We start from the raw sequence: 20,760 nt of genomic DNA on the forward strand, positions 1-20,760 counted from the left end.
GTAAAGAGGAAAAAAAAAACAAACCCTGAAAAAAACATTTAAGGCCTTAAGTCCGACAGAGCAGAAGTTTAAACTTCTCTGTGAAGGGCAGAAAATATTTCAGCCGAAGTGATGTTGTCATTTCTGGTTTAAGGCTATGACTTGGATGGCCGCGGGCAAACACAGCCAAAGAAATAGAGAAGAGAGAGGAGATAGCCTATCAAAGCCCATCTGTGTGCTCCTGTGCGGCGCTGCCACGTGCAGCCGACAGGCGGCGCTGCAAAACGGCAGAACCGAGCCGAGCACACCGAGAGACACAGAGACACACAGAGACACACAGAGGGCCAGCCGAGACTCTCACTGTACGAGCAATTACACTGGGAACAAATGCTCGCTCTATTGTTTGAACATCAGGGAAAGAGTGAAGGCTGAATCCCTCTCAACTAAATTAACTTTTAAAATCCCAAATTAAGGTTAGCCTACCTTTTTTACTCAACCAGAAATGTTTAAAATATTTTATCCTCATTTAATTAATTTGTATTTATTTCTGTAAAGAAGAAAATGATGTGCAAAATAAATTATCACCACAAAATTTAATAAGTCATTAAAAAAAAAAGTTTTTTCCCCTGTTATTTTTAAAAACCGGATGCCACTTTTGACTTTCTTATTTACCACTGTCACTGCTGACAGTTTATTTTTCGGTATAAAACTAAGATGTGTTAGTGGTGTATTTGCTCTGTAATTTGCACCCTTCATTTGCATTTGACAGTTATTTATCATTAAGCGGACATATTTGTGTTCCCAAATAAATTGCTATGGCATGATATATGTCAACCATAATTTGTTATTGTCATTATAAGAGGGTATTCAATAACCAAATTGGCATTCTGGTTAAAAGATACTGCAAATAAATTGCTGGAAAAGTGTGGATTTCACTGTATTTTTTTCTCCATTTGCAAAAATTAAATTAAAACTTAAGACCTTGCTGAAAGGCAACAATGCACCCGAAACATGTTTTCTGATTAACAATAGCAAACTAATTAATCTTATGCTTTTAAAATGAAAATGTGCATAAAGATTTTGTTTATAACACAGTTAATAACACAAAAATCTAACAAAAATCAAAAATGAAATATTTATTACAGCATTTGTGACTGAACACCTTTTAAACATTACGTCACAGTCCTCATACAAGTATTTAATGTATTTTTGACAAAGCTTAAGGGAGACGGCATCTTATCATCTAGTGAGGAACACGTGCTGAAAAAGGAAGGAATTCATGGACATACAATATCAATGCCACAGCAGATCTGAAACTAGCAAAAACATTCTTTTTCAATTGAGGTAAACACATAGAATATCTAACATGAAACAATTAATAGACTGAACTCTGTACGAAGTTTGTTACAATATTCTCTCAGCTTTTTTTCCCCCAAAAGCATTGAGTTCATAATTTAAGTTTTTTTTTTTTCCTTTTTTTTAGTTTTAGGTTTTTTGGTGCATCAACCATCAAATGCTTCTTCAGTGCCGCAGAATCAACGTTTGTGTCAGTATTGTCCTTATGGCAAGAGTGTTGATCCGCAGATAAAGAAGCGCCGTAGGATGTTGCTTTTCACTTTTAAGCTTCCTTCAATAGGCTCTTACCAACGAGAGTCCAGGGTACAAAAAAATAAAATAATATTAAAATAAAAATGTATAAAACCAACACAATCCAGTGCTTGGGCAATTCAAACAAAGAACTTTTTTCCTTTAAAACCTACAGGGCAACATTCATTCATGAACCAAAAAATAAGAGGGGCATGACAAATGTTCAAACTGAATCTTCTGGAGAGATCCGGTGTCATTTAGCAGCCTTTTCCCATCATGCCCTGTTCTTATGGGGGACAGGACCTGATTGCCCTCTATGGTTTGAGATGTTCCATCCTCTTGTTTTTTTCTTTTATAGTGCTGTGCTGCGAGACAGTTTCTCCTCCAGGAAGGAGCACACACAGTGTGAGAGAGAAAAAAGGTTAACCTTTAATTCTAAAACTAGCTCAGGAAACATAAACCATGTGATCAACGAAAAATGCACAAGTTTTAACTTATTTATCTATACTTTTTATACTACAGTAGTTATAACTCTTGGAGTCTTTCTGTTGTTTCTTTTTTAAATCTTCCAGAGTGATTTTTATTTTAGAAGCGTTTGTCACATGAAAGTGTACTGAACATGTTTACGATGGCGTGTGAGTGAGTGTGCGAAAAAGTGTGTGTTTTTTGAGTGCGTCTTGTCCGTTCTTTGCACACGTGTATGTCAAAACATCCTCTGTTGATCTTTACCAAAAGCCCAAGACTTTACAAAGTGTTCTTGTCAGCTTGGTCCTCCGTTTGGATGAAAGTAACAAAATTGACAAGTCTCAAAAAAAAAAAAAAAAAAAAAAAAAAATTATCACAGCTCATCTGGAATTCTGTTTCTTTAGTGTCAAATTCTGGTCAAAAGGGTTCGCTTTTTATTCTTAAAAATAGTCTCAAAATAGGATTTATCGTGGGCTGCTTTCTTTTTTTAACTGTTTTCTTGTAGTAGCTGCTGTTGTCTTGGTAGCAAAGTTCCCTTATACTATTGGGCATGGATGTCCAGGCCTTGTCCTCCAGTACTGGGGTCAATGGGAGTGAGCAAAGGGGGTCTCTGTGCAGACATGGTCATTCCTGGGTGTGACGAGGGTCCTCCATGCATCAGCATGGCGTGATGGGGGTGGTGATGAGGGTGGTGGGCGTGGTGAGGGTGGTCGGGCAGGTACGCGTGGAGAGGGGGTCCGTGTCGGAGCTGGGAGGGGTGGGAGGTCATCTGATGAGGGTTGGTGTAAGTGGGTGGGGCCATGCTCATGCCCATAGGACCGCTCTGAGGTACGTACTCCCCCGGCAGGCCTGGCAGACCTGACAGAAACACACAGAGGGAGAAATTAAGTTACACTCTTGATAATAAAACTTTTTTGACATGCTCCTTCTCCATTAACGGGCCTTAATTCAATTTAAACACAACAAAGGGCTTAGCGGGTTTTTATGACACTGTGTCCGTGACAAGAGCGCTTTTAGCTTCAACAAGTAAAGAGAGACATTATTGCGCCGGGCTATTTTGGGCTATGGTGAGTGGTTTACAATGCCCAATAGCGTTGTGGTCAGGTCTCAGGTTGGAAAATGATCCTCAGTCATCCACAGACACTGCAGTCCTGGAGGATGGGAGGAAAACCAACCAGCCGTATTGATGTGGAGAAGTGCTAATACTTTTACAAGTGGAACAGTCAATTCCCCAGCTGACTCAAGTGACAAACCGAACAGGCATTCTCTCACGGGGGACGAGCCTCTGTGAACATATTTGATTTACAATCCCTTAAAGAAGTCATTAAATAATTTAGGACTCAGTTTGCTGTATCACAAAGACAGAGAGAGAGCATTAAAGGCTCGTTTTCACCCATGAATGAAAGCATTTTAACCCTTTAAACCCTTGGTTTATTTCAAACACGAGAAAAGGCTATGAGCAAGTTGAGAAAAAAAAATGACCCAAAAATATGCAAAAAAAGTACGAGAAAATAATCTATAAAATACACAATGAAATGAATTGAAAATTAAATAGTTATTCTTTAAAATATTTTTAAATCTATAATTATAAATATAACATCTTTGGACATTTTTAACAAGCATTTTAAAAATGTATTTTCCATATCTATCCTTTTCTAGCAATTTTTGGATGACTTTGAGCATTCCCTTTTTCCCGTATTATCACAAAAAAGCAACCACTTAATTCAAAGGTTTAAATACTTGTGAAAGCGTCTTAATGCAGCACAAGAAAACTGATATCGACTCCGGTTTCAAAGGGTTAAGCTGCTCTTAAATGCATGGAGTGTGGGTTTTTGGAAAAAGAGCAGCAAAAGATAAAAGGAAGAGAGAAAGAAAGCAGGTGATGTCCCTTAAGATGGACTCCTCTTCATATGTGTGGAGGCCTCAGCATGCTGGCATCCCTCACACTGTGACAGGACCCGGCACACACAGAGACGACTCAGCAGTGCCACTGTTTGGCTTTTCACATGGCTTGTTTGTTGTAATCGGAAAGAAAAAAAGAAGTGGAGGGGGGTTTGCTCCTGGAGCCTGGGACTGGAGTATGGGAACATGGCTGGTCCAGAGGCCTGGACCTTGGGGAAAGGCGATTGAGAGCAGGGGGTCCCCCGCTGGAGCCAGGGGGCCTGGGTCTGGGATTGGGTCTGGGCCGACCTGCTTTGTAATGTGAACCCCTGGGGGATTAGAAGCTGTAATAGGAGGGGAGAGGTCGCTGCAAGGTCACTAGGCATGCTCACTCTCTGCATTCCTCCACCTTAGTACACTGCAATTAAGAAATTACACTGGAGGGCCCCGGTGAGGGGAAGAGGACAGAGAGGAGAAAAAAAAAAGGGACAGCAAAGGCCAAGATTAATGACCAGCCTCATTGGTTGAAAGCTGTGCCATTTTCGAATACTCCCTTTCCATGTCAGTTCATTTGAAATGCACATGTTTGTCAGAGCAGGTCTCTTAAAACCTCACTACTGGGGTCATAAAATAAATAAATCATCCAGGGTGTCGGGGCTATGATGGGTGCCCTCACCTCCATATAACCTAGAGCAGCTCCTGTTAAAAGGCCCAGCAGATGTTTTTGACACTGTAAGCTGGTAATCTCCAGTCTTGTAAGCTGCAGTCATTCCGTTAAGTAGATCTGAGACCCCCCTCCTTTATTAACAAGAGTGGTAAAACCATCTGAAGACAATAACTGGGGACAGACTGGGCCTCTCTCTCTCTCCATGCCTGCCTCCCTCTGCACTTCTGTTATGGCACAGCGGTCCTGCTCAATGGCTGGCCATAATTAAGTACCAAATATACCATATTGTGTGGCTGTGTAATCAAATCAAGAGAGGATAATATTCCTCTGTATTAAGCTATTAATGTAATTGGTCATGAAGCATAAAGTATGTTACGTAATTAAATAGTCTCAAAATTATATAGCCCTATATTAAGAATTAGCCAACCTGAGCAAATGTTGTCTCTGTGTGGCTGTTTTAGGGAACATTGCTTCCTGATTTTTTTTCTCCCTGCTGCCATTAGCAAAGACAGGAGGGGAAGAGAGACGGAGAGAGACGGAGAGAGAGAGAGAGAGAGAGAGAGAAAGAGAGAGTGAGAGAGGAAACAAGGACTAGAGGGGTGAAATGATCTCTGTCGGCAGAATTGCCGCTGTGACCCTTTGGAAAATCCAGTCGCCATTTACATATAAAGGGTTCTTTTAATCAAGGTAAGTGTTATTATATTGTGCCTCATTGGGCAAAGGGAGTTTAGGTGTTAAAATAAAATCTCTTCTGCCCTGCCGCCTTCAGGATGTGATATGTCTTGATTTTTCAAATGTCAGCAGTGTGGCACTAGCGGGAGGCGGAATGGCCAGCTTAATCAGGCTGCCGACATTCAGCTGTGTGTGTGTGTGTGTGTGTGTGTGTGTGAGAGAGAGAGAGCGGCACAGAGACTGTATGTGTGAAAGAGATCCCCTCCTTTTAGATGCAGTCATGCTTGTGTCTACAACCTTATAAATTCATCTCAGTGCTCCCCGCTCTTGTCTGTGAGTCTCAGGTCAGTCTCGTCTCTGGCCCCCCCCCGCCCCCCCTTAAATATTCTCCCTCCAGTAAAAAAAAAACCAAACACCCACCCCCCCCCCCCCCTCCACGCTCATTCCTCCCTTTACACAGCTCAAACCAAACCCCCAGTGAAGGATCGGCCATGTCACCCACGGCCCGTATATCTCGCTCAGGGGCCGTAATGTACTGCGGTGTTCCCGTCTTTGCATATAAGATAATTTGGGCATCAATCCTTCCCCCAGACAGATTTATGTCACTCGGAGGACAGTTTCACTTCTCCTTCTTTATCGCTTCACTGGAGCCTGCTTAATTTCTCCCCGTCAGCCCCTTCCCCAGGAGATGTTATTTTTTCCCTAAATGTCCAACATTTGCATTGGCTGTCCGGGGATGGGGAGAGCGATGGTGCTGTTGTGATAAATAAATCTGCACATGCCATGCCAGGTTGTTTCTTCCCTCTTCTTCTTGTTGTTGTTCCTGTTGTCTGGCGCCACAAGTCCATGGGTCCTCTCTGTCCCAGGACGGTTCCCCCCGAATTTTCCCAAGTCTTTAATTCATCCTTGGCTACTGCACCCGCCTCTAAAGCATCTTGCTAGAACAGCCATGCATGCTGGTTCATAGTTGTTGATGCTAGGGAGTATGGGCTGCAAAATTATAGCCAGGGTAGAGAGTGAAAGGGAATCGTGGGTGAAAAAAAAATGAAACCCACAGCCCCAAGATGTAAAAACAACAAGGAAAAGAGCCCAGTACTTACGTCCCCCTTTTTCTTTGCGTTTTGCTTTACAAGATGGAGGTTACATGTAGTGCCATTGCCCATCCATGCCCATATTCATCCCCATTCCACTCATAGGCCCTAGAAAGAGAGAATAAACGCCAGAAAAGGGTCAGCAGGAGTTTGGATCACAGAGAGGAGAACCACTGATAGAAAGGAGGAGGTGGGTTAGATGGAAAATGATTAGGGGGAAGGAAGTGAAAGGTGTTTTTCAAGTGTTTTTATTTTTGCATTGCATCCCATAAATCCCTTTAGTTATTATAACTTGTGAAGGATTTTTCACAGATGTGTTAGAGAAAAAACAAGCAGCAGACAGTGTGGGGACTTTTAGAGAAAGTGGTGTTGTTAGTTGGTTGGTGGTTAGTTTTACGTGGCTGACTCGGGGACCTGCTCCGTGCTGAGGTGACTAAATCTCATGCTACAGAAAAGAGGATCAGTGTTGATCAGCTGTGCGATAACTGAGGGAGAAACTGGTGTCTGGTGAAGCAGGCATTGATGGAGATGACGAGGGATGTGGGACCGGCTTACCGGCTGGCCGGATCCCCATGTGTTGCTGACCGTCCAGCACGAAGCTGCCCATCGGCTGGCCCTCTGGACTGTACGCTGCTCCTTGGCTCACTGAAGGATCAAGAAGAAAACCTGATTGTAGTCAAAACGTGGACATGAAAAAGGGGGAGGGGGGACGGGAGGGGAGGAAGAAGAAGAAGAGAAAACACACCAGACAATCAGCAATTGTCCCAGCTCCAGCCCAAACATACTGTAAGACATTGTGCTCATGTTTGTGGACCGCGTTGACTGACGCGTGGCATGCAAACACGCATACAGTAGGTCCTCGTGCATGCAAGCACACACACACACACACACACACACACACACACACACACGCACACTGGCGCATGCACACACACCAGTGTCATTCAAAACCACACTCACAGGAGATACATTGTTCTCGAAGAAGAAAGCATGCAGTTTGACAGGATGAGAAGAATTTCTGCCTTCACCCCGTCAACACTTGAGTCAGCAGTCATCTACTCCTAAACGTCACATACAGCTCTAATGAATTATTATTAAATATTCTGAATGATTTATTTGATTATCTGTAATGATACAACAGCAATCCGTTTGCTCGGTTGTATTGTGTTTTGCCTACTATTAGCCCTAATGAACTAATGCTCTCTGGAGACTGTAGAAAACCGTGTATTGCAGGACTATAACAGTATTATCTTGGATAATCTGTAATTCGGAAAAGATTAGTGGGAGCTGTTAGTCATGCTGTTTTATGTAGAGGTTGTTGATTGGCACACATCGGCTGCACGCTGACAAATATTCCACACAAGAGCGCAGTAATTGTAGAAAAGAAGTCACCCACATTTGTGAGTGCATCTCATTTTAATCGCGGCTCATGTTGGTTTTGAACAATCTCCACCCCGGTGTGTGGGGACCTTTTTAAGGCGGGAGGAGCTAATCAACAAAAACAGCTTTTCCTCTCCCTGAGACAAATTACTTGGCCTCTTTTTTTGGTAATGCCAAAGTCAATGAAGCTTAGGGTGGCTGAATCATTCCACAGGATCACAGAGCGGCATGTTTACTACTCAAAATGTGTGAGTGTGTTTTTGTAATCTGACCACAATAGATAGGGAAACGTGTTATAAATTAACGACATGAAGCTTTCCTTAATCTGTTTTTAAAGAAATAAAAATCTCTGCCTGCGTTGGTGTTAACTCAAAACATCAGATCTGATTTAATTCAGGCATCCCATAGAGTGGTGCGGGCATGAGTGCTAAAACCTGGAGAGTAGTTAGCATTTTAGCACTCCTGGTTTCCTTGTCTCAAAGTCTATGGTGTTTTTTTGAATGGGGCTTTTGATTAGATGCCTGAAAGAAGGTTTGTGGTTAACACAAGCTTAAGAGACTTTCACAGTTTGTTTTACGACATAAAATATATAAGTAAATTCCCCATTTGTGAATTTTGAAATTTTTATGTGTCTTCAAAAAGGTGGTTGCTAACAAGTGGCTCAATGAGACTTCAGAAAGTCATCATGCCTAACACAGCTTTATAGCCTTGTTTTAATGGGAAGCATAACTGTACATAGAGATAGATGACTTAATAGGTCACCAAAAGTGAAGCCAAAACATCTCGATACTGGCGGGCTACAGTATAGGTTGTAAATCCCCTGAGAAACTTGATACTGCTAAGATTTGCTACTGTGCAGACTCTGGCTCCAAATGGTGTCACCAGCAAAGGATGGCAGTGGCTGTATCCAGGATAATTTGTCTTATTTTTTTATACAGTATGGGGAAGTGGAGATGCAATGTCTCTCTTTATAAACAGTCTATTATGGGGATGTAAAGTAATGAAATGGTGGTGTAGTTCATCAGTAGCCTAATGTTAGCTTTTAACTTCTAAAGATTACATTGATGCTTCATAAATCATAGAGATGGTGCTAACTTGTGAAGATTATGTACTTATCATAGACTTGCTTGCCATAGATTATTTTTTGGAAGAATCCAAGGGGAAATTCCTATAGGCTTTTTGACAAGGGAACCAGGGTGAAGCCAACTTCTGGGTTGGCCCACAAAAAACATCCCTGAAGCACTCTATTAAAGTCAGTCTCCCTCCTAAGGGCAGTTTGGATGACTGAAATGCATTAACTGATATCAATAAACTAAAAAATGACTAAGCAGTCATGTATTGGTCTTGATATTTAAAATGTGCTGAATAACTACTCAATATCCAAATTCAGATCAGTGAGTCTGGAGGGAGTACAATAAAATGCAGCAGAAAAAGTGAGGGGAAGCCTCCCTAACCCTGGACTGGAAAAAAAAAATTAAAAACAAAACAGAAAAAAAGGAAATATAACTCATAAATTGCTGCTAGCATTCCTGGCACTCCTCTTGTGTCCAATTAGTAATTCACAGAGAGAGTGCTAATATACCTCTCTCTCCACTTAGACTGGGAAATCTCCAATTAGAGTCAATCAGCAAACGGCCTGCACCACTGCTGAACGCATCTCATACAGAAAATGGGAAAGGGGATGGAGGGAGGGAGAGGAAGAGGAGGGAGTAGATGGGATTTGTGTGTGTGTGGAGAGAGAGGAGATGTAGGGTGCCCCCTCAAAAAAATCTGGGCTCTAGGCATGATGTGCATGCCAGGAAAGGATTTGGGAAGGGTGTCTTCATGCTGGGGAATGAAAGAGATAGAAGGTCTGCTGCTGTATGTTGGCTGGTTTTTTTTTTGAGTGTTTTTTTTACCTGCTCGATTTGACTGGTCAATCATGGGCTGTACTATTCTTCTCCTGGCGTTAATGAACCTGGCAGAGAGGAAGAGAGAAAAAAAAAACAGAGAGAGGAGAAAAACAAACGTTAAATCACCCCTGCATTCACACACAGAGAGATTCATCACAAGCCACCACAAAGACAAAACAGTTTTGCATGACTTAATGGCAACATTAGCCACCGAGTCCTTGAGAGAGGCGCTCGCAACAAAACAGCAACAAACAAAGGGGCAATTGTGTGCTGACTTGGGAACCCAGCGAGGGATACTTTTAATGTTCCTTATGATCTATTCCCCCCTCTTTTAATAAAGCTTTTGATTACGTTTGGTTGCTATGGGCACCAGGGAGACATTCCTCAAGTATTAAGTGCAGCTTGGGCACAGAAGAACCCTCATAATGGCACATCGCTCTCTCCTTCTGTCTTTCACTCCTGTTGCACAACTTTAGTGTACAGTATCCTGTACTCCAAAGAGTCTGGAGTGTTATCACCCATTGGAATTTCAAAGGCAGCTCTAAGGCTGGGTTGCACCGACAAGGCTTACTTTAATCTAAGATTAGCTCTAATCAGTGTTTAGTAAAACTTGGTTTAAAATGAGTAAATCCAGATTTACGCAGAGCTCTGTTTCACCATTAAAAATGAATCTAGTGAAGTCAAGTTTATTAATCTAAACAGAGTGTAATCAATAGGGACACGCTTCATATCAAAATTAAAATAAACTTAAATACATGGGGCACCCACTGGTTCACCTGGTAGAGTGGGCACCCCATGTACAAAGGCTATGGCCCTGCCGCAGTGGCTTTGGGTTCAATTCCACCATTGACCCTCTGCTGCATGTCATTCCCTCTCTCTCTCCTCATTTCACATTATAGCTTATAGCATTAAATGTTTAAATGGCTGCTTTTCTGTAACAATAACCATAACATTTTTTTATTATCACCAAAGTCAATTGAGTTGAGTCTCAACTTTCTTTGAGAAACTTGATTATTTTGCTCAATCCATCACCAAAAGGCAGCGATTGTAAACGTTAAAGTTTTAAGCCTGGATCACAGTTTAAATTTAAGCTTTAAGTTTTGGTGCAACACCATTAAATTTACTTGAAGTTTAGAGTAAAAACTAAACTGAGATTCATTTAATTTCTTTTAATTTTGAGCTATAGTTTTGAAGTTTGGTGCAACATAATTTAAACCATAATTTAATCAGGTTTAAAAGTTAATCCATGTTGGTGAAATTCAGCTTAAGTTAGCAAAGTGCAGGATACAAATGGCTCCTTTCATTACTCCCCACCATTCCTCCCCCACCTCCACCCTTCCCCTCAGTGGGACCCCCACTTCTCTGCATTGTAGGGGGTTCTGCTCCCCTTCCAGCTGTCTAGAAATGAGGACCAGGCATGGGCCACTCCGTGCTTTCACAAGGTATTGTTATGTCAGCGAGCCCATCAATTAGGCTGTCTGAAGTTTTATCACCGCCACAGCAGCGAATAAGTGCAGCTCCACAAAGCCTCCCCAGCCGGCCTCGCTCCTGTGGCTTTTCCAGTGTAGAGCCAGAGGTCATCTGGAGGTGACTGCCAGCCAGAGGCAACCTTTTTAACTTGGAATGGAGAAGCCTTGGGCTGTGTCAAGCTGGCCACTCAGGCTGAGCGAGCTCTCCACCTTTCTCTCTTTCTTCCGCTCACTTTCACGTACTAAAAATGTAGCGCGGGCTTAGCACTACAGGTACCACCATGTGGTTGATATTAAAGAGGGGTTTCAAATCACGTAGGAGCTGTCCAGCATGGAGTCCTTTGCTGGTTTCCAAAAAGGCAGAGAAGAGAGGGAGAAAAAAACGGCCGCCCTCTTCCAACGTACGGGCCACGGCACCATCAGTGCGGCTAAAGAACTGGTCATTAGAAGGAAGGGAGAGCTGGAACCAATTTGGGCTCCTAATCCCCCATGAAGCCCTGATACCTGCCCTTACCTTCTCCAATGAACTTAAACGCCTGTAATCTGCCCGGCTCAAAGTGACATGGTTAAACGTACAAAATGCACGGTTGGGAAAAGAGAGACGCGGTGCTCATTTGCCAGGGGGCATCCAGAGTGCAGGTACGCAAGGGGTGCTGTAGGCCCCTGAGAGAAAAAGATGAAACGCATCCATATGAGAGAGAGGAGGAAGGTGGAGGAGGCGGGGCGCGCCGATGAGAGCCGGATTGGAAATTATATGATTGCGATGCATGATTTGTGATTTGAGGGAGGAATGAGGATTAAGGTTTATTAACTGTGAAAGTATTTTTCAATAGAACAAAGGGGACAAAGCATTCTTAGAGAGCTATGCTGTCAGAAAATGCCTGCAGTGCTTATGAGAAGAAGACCAGCTGAGCAAGTAAACAGTAAGACATTCCTGGTATCACACTCCCTTTCTTTAGCTTAGAGTGCAAGGCCTGCTAAAATATATGTCCTGCTTTCTCTCTACTTAGATGCACCGAGGGGCTCAAAATCACAACCATGTGCATTCTTACCTATTCTGGGACATAACCATAAACACATAATATTAGGAATGTTCTTCCCAGGTGCTAAATTTGCCCATACGGTTTCCAGGAAATGTACTGGAGAGGAAGATCAAAGTGCTGTTTTCAGACTTCTTTAAAAATCAAGGTGTTCCTTTAAAAACATTGTTCTTCCTCTTGTGTTTTTCCACTTCTTACTGGAAATGTATGACATAAAGTATACAGGAACATATTTCAGGGTACTGGCTCTCATTGAAATGGTAATTTTTGAAAACAGCTCATTGCTGTGTACACAAACATATGGGTATTCAAATATTTTCCCTCCAAGCTGCTTCTGAGATGGACCTGCTTCTTGTCAACAGTCCCTATTGGCTAACCACCACCATATCACACACTAACCCACCCACACACACACATACAAAGGCTCTGTTTTTGTACGCTAAACAAGTTGCCACAGTAACCAGGAGGCGATGCGGTGCACTGGAGGGAGTGGGGGGGTGACGGAGCGCCCCTCTCGTGGCCTTAGAGCACCTTTTATCAGTCTGAGTAAAGCCAATTGAGATTATCAGAGCCAGGCCTGATAACACTGTTTTCCCTCGACCCGTGAGCTGCTAATGGTGTGTGCTTAGAACAACACAACCAGGAATCCTCTAGAGATGAAGGCCAGTCAAACTGGGATGGACGGATAGATGGACGCACCCAAAGGCCCTGAGAGAGACACAGAGGTTGACCACAGGGACTCACAATTCCCAACCACTCGCTAAAACATACGCGCGTGCTGTAAATCTACACATCGACACCGTGGACATGACCACAAGCACCGCCAGTGTGTCTGTAGGCTAACCAGAACACAGGAGGCTCACAGGGGACACTAGCTAAAAAACCTCCAACCCAAACCCCCATGTTTTATTATCTACATCTGGTGGTCTAGCTTATTATGGCCTGCCTCTGCTCAATGTTAGAGCACAGAAACACACACACATGCACACACAGTACACAGAGTACCTCTCAGCATGGGAACTCCATGCTGTCTTCAAACAAATAATTAAAGGCAAGGTTAGGGGGTCGTGTAGAGGTCATTCCTCGGGATACAGCTCAGAATGTGTACATTACCCCGGGAGAAAGCGGGCTGGTGGGGGCAACAGTCTGCTGCTGTTTAACGTGGGCGACTGGGCCCTCCTAGCCAATGAGCCTTAAACACATTTTCAAGTTGCATATCAAAAACTGCTCTTGCAGTGCTAAGAATGCGTTGGAGCATGCATGTGAATATGTACGCACGGTCGATCAATATGTGTGTATGTGCATGTCAGGGCATTCTTCACACACTGGTGCCAATTGGCCTTCAGTAGCACTTCTCACTGACATACCCTGAAATGGCGTGAGCAACACGTGTGTACAAACATGTGTACACGCAGATGCAATATGTCCAGTAGCAAGGGCGTAGGTTTTGTTTCATTGTTGGGACGGACACATATTCAACTGGGGGTTGGGGGGGCAATTGCACGTTCTAAATATTGAGGATGATGTGTTCCCTGGGTTCCTCCCCTGAAAGATACCTGTGCACAAAGGGCATAGGTTTCATTTTAAGATGGACATGTATAAAAGGGAGGTTGGGGGTCCGCATCTGGGAAATTTTGAATGTCGAACACTTTATTTCCTGTTTGTATTGCGTCCCCCCTGAAATGTACGCATATGCACTGGGGCCTATCCACCCCACAGAAATTTAAAGCGTCAATTTTCTGCTTTCTTGTAAATTTTTCTGTGCCAATTCAAGGTGGCAATGTCTTTTGTCAAAATAAAAGTCTTCTACTACTTGCTACTTTCATGTTTTTATTTAAATGTATGTGTTCTAAATATTGAATGTGGCATTTCCCCCAAAATCTATGCCTATGCCAATGTAAAACAAAGTACCCTGCTCAGTGATAATATAGAACGCTAACTTTACTGGTATTTGGAGTGTTGTGGCTGTGCAGGTTGCGGAGGAAAATAACAGGCATATATGAATGATGGAGCCAGGGCAGCAGGAGTCCACTTGACACGGGGTCTCCGCTAGGCTGGATCAACACAGCATACCTGGTTACTAATATCTGCTCACACACGGGGGGGCTTCAGAGAGTGTCCGCTTAGGTGTTAAATACCCTGGCTAGCATACAATGTTATGCTATACCCAGTGTGTGTGTGTGAGTGTGTGTGGGGGGACTGGGGGTAAAGGGTGATGAAGACCGAGGAAGAGACTTTATAGTGGATTTACATAATCCTAAAACATACCATGTGCTTTTATTTCATTAAGTAGAGCTTTATATTTATGAGACTTTAATTCGAGAAACAAACTGCATCATCAGCACAAGAGAACGTTGATAAATACTATAGAAGGTTACTGGAAGGTTGAGAAGATGAAATCACAGCAAACCAGTCTGTCTCACTCAATACTTGTGTTTATTCTTTTTTTTCCGTCTTGCTTCCTCATCTCAGTCTGTCAGAAAGGCCTTGTTTCTGGTTAAATGACTTGCAGCCACACCTGGTAACTCGCTCCTGTTGTCAGCATTCCTTCCCTGAGAAATCGTCATGCCAAACCACCCTACCCTGGAGCACAGCCAAGAGAGTGAAAGAGGGAGGGAGATGAGTGAGGGCAAGAGAGAGAGAGAGACAGCCTGGCTGCTTGGCTGGCCAATTGCTGTGGAGATCGGAGGGAAGCTGGCCAATCAGGAGGAGGGTCACTCGTTTGACGAGTTTGTGATGAAAGAAAGAAACCAAGCCAGAGCCGGAGCGAGACAGTAGAAACAGAGAAATATTAAACACGTCTTCTGCAAAGAAAGCGGCTGGACTGCCTCAAATGTATCCATGTAGAGCGTGCGAAGAACCAGGAAGACGCTTTGAAATTGTGACACAAGAAATCGTTGACAGTTTATTGCCTTCACGGCTGACCTGCACATGCCCATTTTGAGAGCTCATATGCCAGGGACATGGGGGCAAGTTTCCGTATGTCAGTCAAATTCCTCGCCCCCCCCCCCCCCCCCGGTCTGTCTTTGCAGGGAAGATTAGATGCAACACAATCTGAACAAGAACGTGCTGAACTCAATCCCTGATCACTGCTTGCAAACATGACTGTCCTCTGGTTCCTATTAGAGCTCATTGCTTCCATACTTGTGCTTCAGACAGAAATAAAGATTCCAAACCCCCAGCGATTGAGTCACAACTCAGCGGAATCAAAGGAGGAAGGTTTTAGTTTGATCCCCCTCCCCAAAAAAGAAAGACGGGCAGAGAGGAGTGAAACACTCAGTGTCCTTTGACCAGGAAGTGCATGCAAATTAACCCCATGAGGAGGGTGTGTTTAGTATAAGCAAACACTAATTATGGTCCAGTCAGACAGTGGGGCAGTCTGGGGCTACTGAACCTCCAACACTGATCTACTGTAGTGTCAACAACACTGATTGAATCAGCTCACATGGTCCTAACAGGCCCCCTGTAACAGTTTATACATAGCTTGCCACCAGACTGAACCTACAGTATCTGTGGATTTATCATAAACTACCACAATGGAGCTTTTCACAGGCTCCATGGTGGAGATAAAGGACGAAGAGATAGCGTAGGAACGGGGGAAGCTTCCTCATTCTATCAGAGGCGGCGTTTCCCCTTTTTCTATCCCTTCTTCCCTTCTTTAAGTTAAAACAGGAGTCAAGAGACATAAGCCGGGCGAACATTACCTCAGCCCCGTGTTTGATTTAGTGCAGATGTGAAGCGGAGCGAGGCGGGATCGTTTTTTAGGAACGTCAGAGAGAGGGCCCACGTTTAGGGCAGCCACTGTGTTTACATAGTTTTACCTCTGTCTCTCTCTCTCCTGCTCTCTCTCTCATCCACTGTGCCTCCATACCCCCCTCCACACTCTTTTGTCTGCCTCTCAAAGGGGGACTGTTTCACCTCTCCTCCATGGACTTTCACTGACCTGTTTTTCTTTCCCGTTTTATTACTCCACTCATTGCCCTTTTGTGGCATTGCCCCCCCCCTCCTCCTCCTTCCTCAAGTCCAATATGAGTAACATTTGCATTGCTCTGTCAGTCTAGCTGCAGAAGTCATTCCTCTCCGAAAACCCAGGGAGTACGAGTCATTAAGACTCGAGTGGAAAATCAGACAAAGAATTATATATTTGTGTTGCAAACTGACACGATTTAACGAGCAGCTAATTAAAATAAATCAATAGCACTGCGGCATTCTCGCTCCCTGTCTGTCTCTCTTCCCTCGCTCTGATTTTCTGTCAGCACCAAAAGAGGTGGAATACTGCAGTGTGGAGTGCTATTCTAGTGATGGTTTTACCCTTAAAACCAAGCTTCAGATTCCGCCTATGCAATTATAAATGAGTTAAATTTTATGCACGTTAATATCAGTATACATTGGTATTGGCAGATATTGGCTTTAAAGTGAAATTTCGAAATCTGCTAACATGCTTAAGTATTTTTCTTATTTTGCGCAATGAATTCATATTACACACAATGTAAAGCACTGTCTTTCATGTCTCCATCACAATAAAAGTATGCATGATATCATGTTTATTCCACTACAGAGGAGACTTAATCACTGAAATTTGGTGGGGAAAAAAGTGACTATATCGGTATCTGTTATCGACCACATAAGTCGTTACATACCGACACTGGATAGCTGCAAAAATCCAGTATCGTACATTTCTTAGATAGAAATATAAAGTAATAACTCTAAACCACAACGGCAAAACAAACAACAAAAGGAAACAAACATAGACATCTCTCCCTCTATTTACCCTCCCATCTAACACCTTCTCTCCTCTTCCCCCTGTCCAGTGAGGGCATGTCACCCCTGGGTCTTGCTGTCCAGCAGCCTGACCCCTGCATGGCGGGCTGTGCGGCCCCAGCTGCTGACTGTCCGTCAAACACCTCCAGAGCAGCGTTGGGCCAGGAAGACCACGCTTGTTGCCCCTTTGATCCGGAAAGCAGCAGCTGCTGCTCCACACAGCAGCACTTTGTTCCTCTGTCTCCTCACCACACTCTGTCCTACGGCACAAAAACACCGAATCCAGTGCAAGAGTGGAGGGAGAGAAAGGAGAAAAAAATGTGGGGGTTATGAAGGGAGAGAAAGGAGGGTGGGTAAAAAAAAAAAAATGCCCGTTTTTTCCTCCCTACAACATCAACAAGCTCTGACAACGGCAGCGGGGGTTTTTCTTGGCCCCGACACTGCTCACAGGCATCTCCTTCTTGACGCTTCACCCTCCCTTCTCTTTTAAGAGATATGATAGTTATTGTTCAAATCAGCCAGGGTGAATGGAATGGACCGAGGCCAAGCCTGCCCCAGGCGTCAACACACCTGTATGAAAGAGACCTTATTGTAGCAACCCAACATGGCTAACCTGCCCTAGCTCTACCAGTTCTCTGATGTTAGAAGCCGAATCATCTTTTTCTTTCTGTTTCTCGCACACAGTCCCCTAATATTTCCCGTCATTAACCTTCCTTTCCTCGGAGGCTGGCACCTCTGCCCTGGAATGTTTTTACTAACGCTGTTATTTTTGAATACTACCACCAGATGGGGGTGGGGGGTGAGGGGGCGGATTAAGGAAAGAGTTGATCTCCCTTGTTAGCAAGGCCCCTCTTCTTACTCTTGGGCTCCCTCCCTTAAGACAACACCTTATTAACGTGCATAGGTGCACAAAAAGTATTCTCCGCCTGCCCAGGAGCTCCGGGACCAACAGCTGTGTTTTGCGTTTGAAGAAAAACATCCAACATATGTCAATATTAGCCCCCTCCCTTCGTCAAAGGTTCCAGCACATAGCGCGTGACAGAGGTCGTCAGCGCTGGAAGGTAACGCTCATTCCTCATAATCCAGCATCTCACCTTTTTGGGTGGGTGAGGGCTTCCTGCTTTCATGCAGGGCCAGCGAGAAATAGAACGGAGACGTGCTGGCAGGCTGGCACACACAGAGGAGAGTGTGTGTGTGTGTGTGTGAAACGAAAGAACAAGTGAATCCAGCACTATCATTACCCCGGCCTACCCATCAGGCCCCCTGAGATGAGAAGGTGTGCTCACAAGATCGCTTCATTTTCTCAGTTGTGAGTGCCACAACTATTGCCCAGATTTCTCCTTTCCCCCCACAATGCCTGACCTGTTGAGCTCCTTTGTGTGTCTCAGCAGGGCGGGCAGGTATAATCTCCATTTCCATCCACTTCTCACTGCTATCATACAAATGTGTGACTTTTTTAGCCTCTCTGTCTCCCCCCTCTGCTCTATCTTTCCATCTCCATTTCTTTCACCCTCTTTGTCTCTATCGTCTTCTTGCTCCCTTTCATTCTCGACCCTTTTTTCCCCCTCTGCCTGGTAATCGAGTGAGAGATTCCGCGACTCTGTGACTCCCCACTTATTGTCAGATATCAAACAGGGCGGCTTTGTGGATTACCAGGGGAAGCTGATAATGGCATGATAGAGGCGTGATATTTCAAACAAAATTGAGTGTCAATTGCCTGCATCGTCTAGGCAACACAAGTGTCTGCGCTGTGGCAGCCAGGAAGGAAATAAGGCCAATCTATTTCCTTTTGCTTCATATCAAACGTCTCTTCTTCTCCCTCCTTTATAAGACTATAATGGGTTCAGCTCAGAGAGGAGAAGAAGAGGGGCCCTGCCAAGAGGGGTTTCAATAGTTATGTCCTTATGCAACACACATACATGCTTGGGTACACTTATATGAGAGCATGGATATGCACACACTTGCAGACATTAAGTTACGCTCCTGACTCTCAAATGCATTAGCAGAAGTCAGAAAGCAGGGCCAATGGGATGTTGCGCAGGGAGGGTGCCCCCATTTTAACCACCCCGCCCCCAAACATATATACACATGCTCACTCTTTTTTTCCTCTTCATACTGCTGTACTATTAACCATGAATTGAGGGCAGTGAAAACGCACAGCAGTTTGAGCAATTAAAAAGTGACACCTAAACCTTGTGGATAGACTGTCGGGATTCTCTAATGCCTGGGTTTAGGTGCTGAGTCTTTTAAAGACTCAGCACCTACACACTACTCAGGGAGTATAGAGCTGAGTGTGTGTGTGTGTGTGTGTGTGCTTGGAAAAGGATTCTCCCTCCCACTGGGATGTCATCATCTTCTCATCATTGTGTCTCTGACGTGTGAGTGACTGTTTCCACCAAGCACGTTTCCATGATGTGCCCGAGTAAGTGTGTTTGCACATATTAGTGACCACGAGAGTCATTGGTCGAATGTTGTCAGCTTGCCTCTGACTCCCCTTTTGAATAATTAATCTTCAGTTTCAATTGCACATAATCGCTTTGACACACATAAGTGTGAGCACAAGCACACAAACACACATGTGCAGGCACGGTCAGAAGCTGAGTTTAGGGCTAAAAAAGCCCAGCAGCAGGCAAGTGATATAAATAGCTGTTTGTGGAGGGGACTGCTGGCAGGAGCTGCACTGACACTGTGGAGCGGACCACAGGGACTCTGATGTGCCTGGTGGCCTGAAGCGAGCCCTCTGCCTCTCAGATCAGCTCTACCACTGACTGTGTGCAGCTTTGACTGGCCTCCTTCATATGTGACAGCCCAAAACAAAGGCAACAATCTAACACCAGATCTGCACACTGTGTTATGAGCTCACAGCAGTTTTCATTGTGCAAAGCTGAGATCTGACAGAGCTCCTGACCACCTCTGTCAAACCACCTTCACAAACTAAAGCAAGCAGTATATATAGACCCAAGCACTCTCAGCACTCAGGTGATTGAGATCTGCTTGATTGAGAGTCAGTCTGCTCTCAGGTGTGATAATTTAGGCTGATACTCCCACATGGTGCACAGAGCATGCCTCTATGAAAGAAAACACAACTAAAATCAAGATCAGTATCAGATGGGCATATATTTGATAAAACATATCAGAAGTTGAGTCACATTTGTATCACAAATCCCATAAGTCATCCAGAGAAAAAATTCAAAAACTGTTACATGAAAAACATGCTTTTCACTTTATTCTGCCTATTTGTTGAAACTTTTTGTTTATTTCATTTTGTTTTCTGAAATAAATGTTCCGTTTATCATTCATCAAAAAAGTAGAAATACAGGGTTCCTACAGATTAAGGCAAATTAGATGTATCACTTTTTATGAGGTTTAGTCAAAAATGTGGACTTTCGGGCAAAAGAGCTTGGCACACTTTAACAAAAATTAAAGATTGATAAATTAAATTGTAAAATATTTGTGACAATTTAGATATCACAAATTCAAATTTTAGATTATTTAATGACTTAGGCCTAATATTTATGAAATTGATTTAAGACATTTTTAAGACTCTTTTTATGATAAATATTTGACTCAACTTTTGGTGTGTTTTAATTAAAATATGCCTGTTTGATTGTTCACATCAGAGCAGACTGACTCTCAATCAAACGGACCACACCACACTCACCTGAGTGATGAGGGTGCACGTGCCTATGTATTGGCTGCTCTGTTTTGACAGTGCAGGACAAGAGCTCTGTTAGACTGAAACATTAGGAAAACAAAAACTGCTGGTAGCTTTTAATGCAGTGTGCATTTCTTTAGTCAGTTTCTTGTGTTTGATTTTTTGATCAAGCACAAAGTTTTGGGAATGTGTGTACACTATACTCTGCCAACCTGAAACAA

At 43.6% G+C, this 20,760-nt stretch overlaps 1 protein-coding gene across 5 annotated transcripts in view; it reads right to left on the reverse strand.

The window, feature by feature from the left end:
- Positions 1–1,091: 1,091 nt before the first annotated feature.
- The window catches only part of meis2a (Meis homeobox 2a), an 89,689-nt gene continuing 70,020 nt past the window's right edge, over positions 1,092–20,760 (reverse strand). For 2 of the 5 annotated variants that reach the window (XM_042500276.1, XM_042500275.1), the window contains exons 11-13: positions 9,621–9,679; positions 6,898–7,008; positions 1,092–2,889 (exon numbers count right to left, since the gene is read on the reverse strand). In XM_042500276.1, the coding sequence (XP_042356210.1) occupies positions 2,573–2,889; positions 6,898–7,008; positions 9,621–9,679 (487 nt within the window). In that variant the 3' untranslated portion in view covers positions 1,092–2,572. Of the gene's footprint in view, positions 2,890–6,351; positions 6,451–6,897; positions 7,009–9,620; positions 9,680–20,760 lie in introns of all 5 variants that reach the window. The other 3 variants (XM_042500279.1, XM_042500280.1, XM_042500278.1) reach the window with 3 other exon arrangements.

The sequence above is a fragment of the Plectropomus leopardus genome, chromosome 14 (genome assembly GCF_008729295.1).
Source record: "Plectropomus leopardus isolate mb chromosome 14, YSFRI_Pleo_2.0, whole genome shotgun sequence".
NCBI classification, from domain to species: Eukaryota; Metazoa; Chordata; class Actinopteri; order Perciformes; family Serranidae; genus Plectropomus; species Plectropomus leopardus.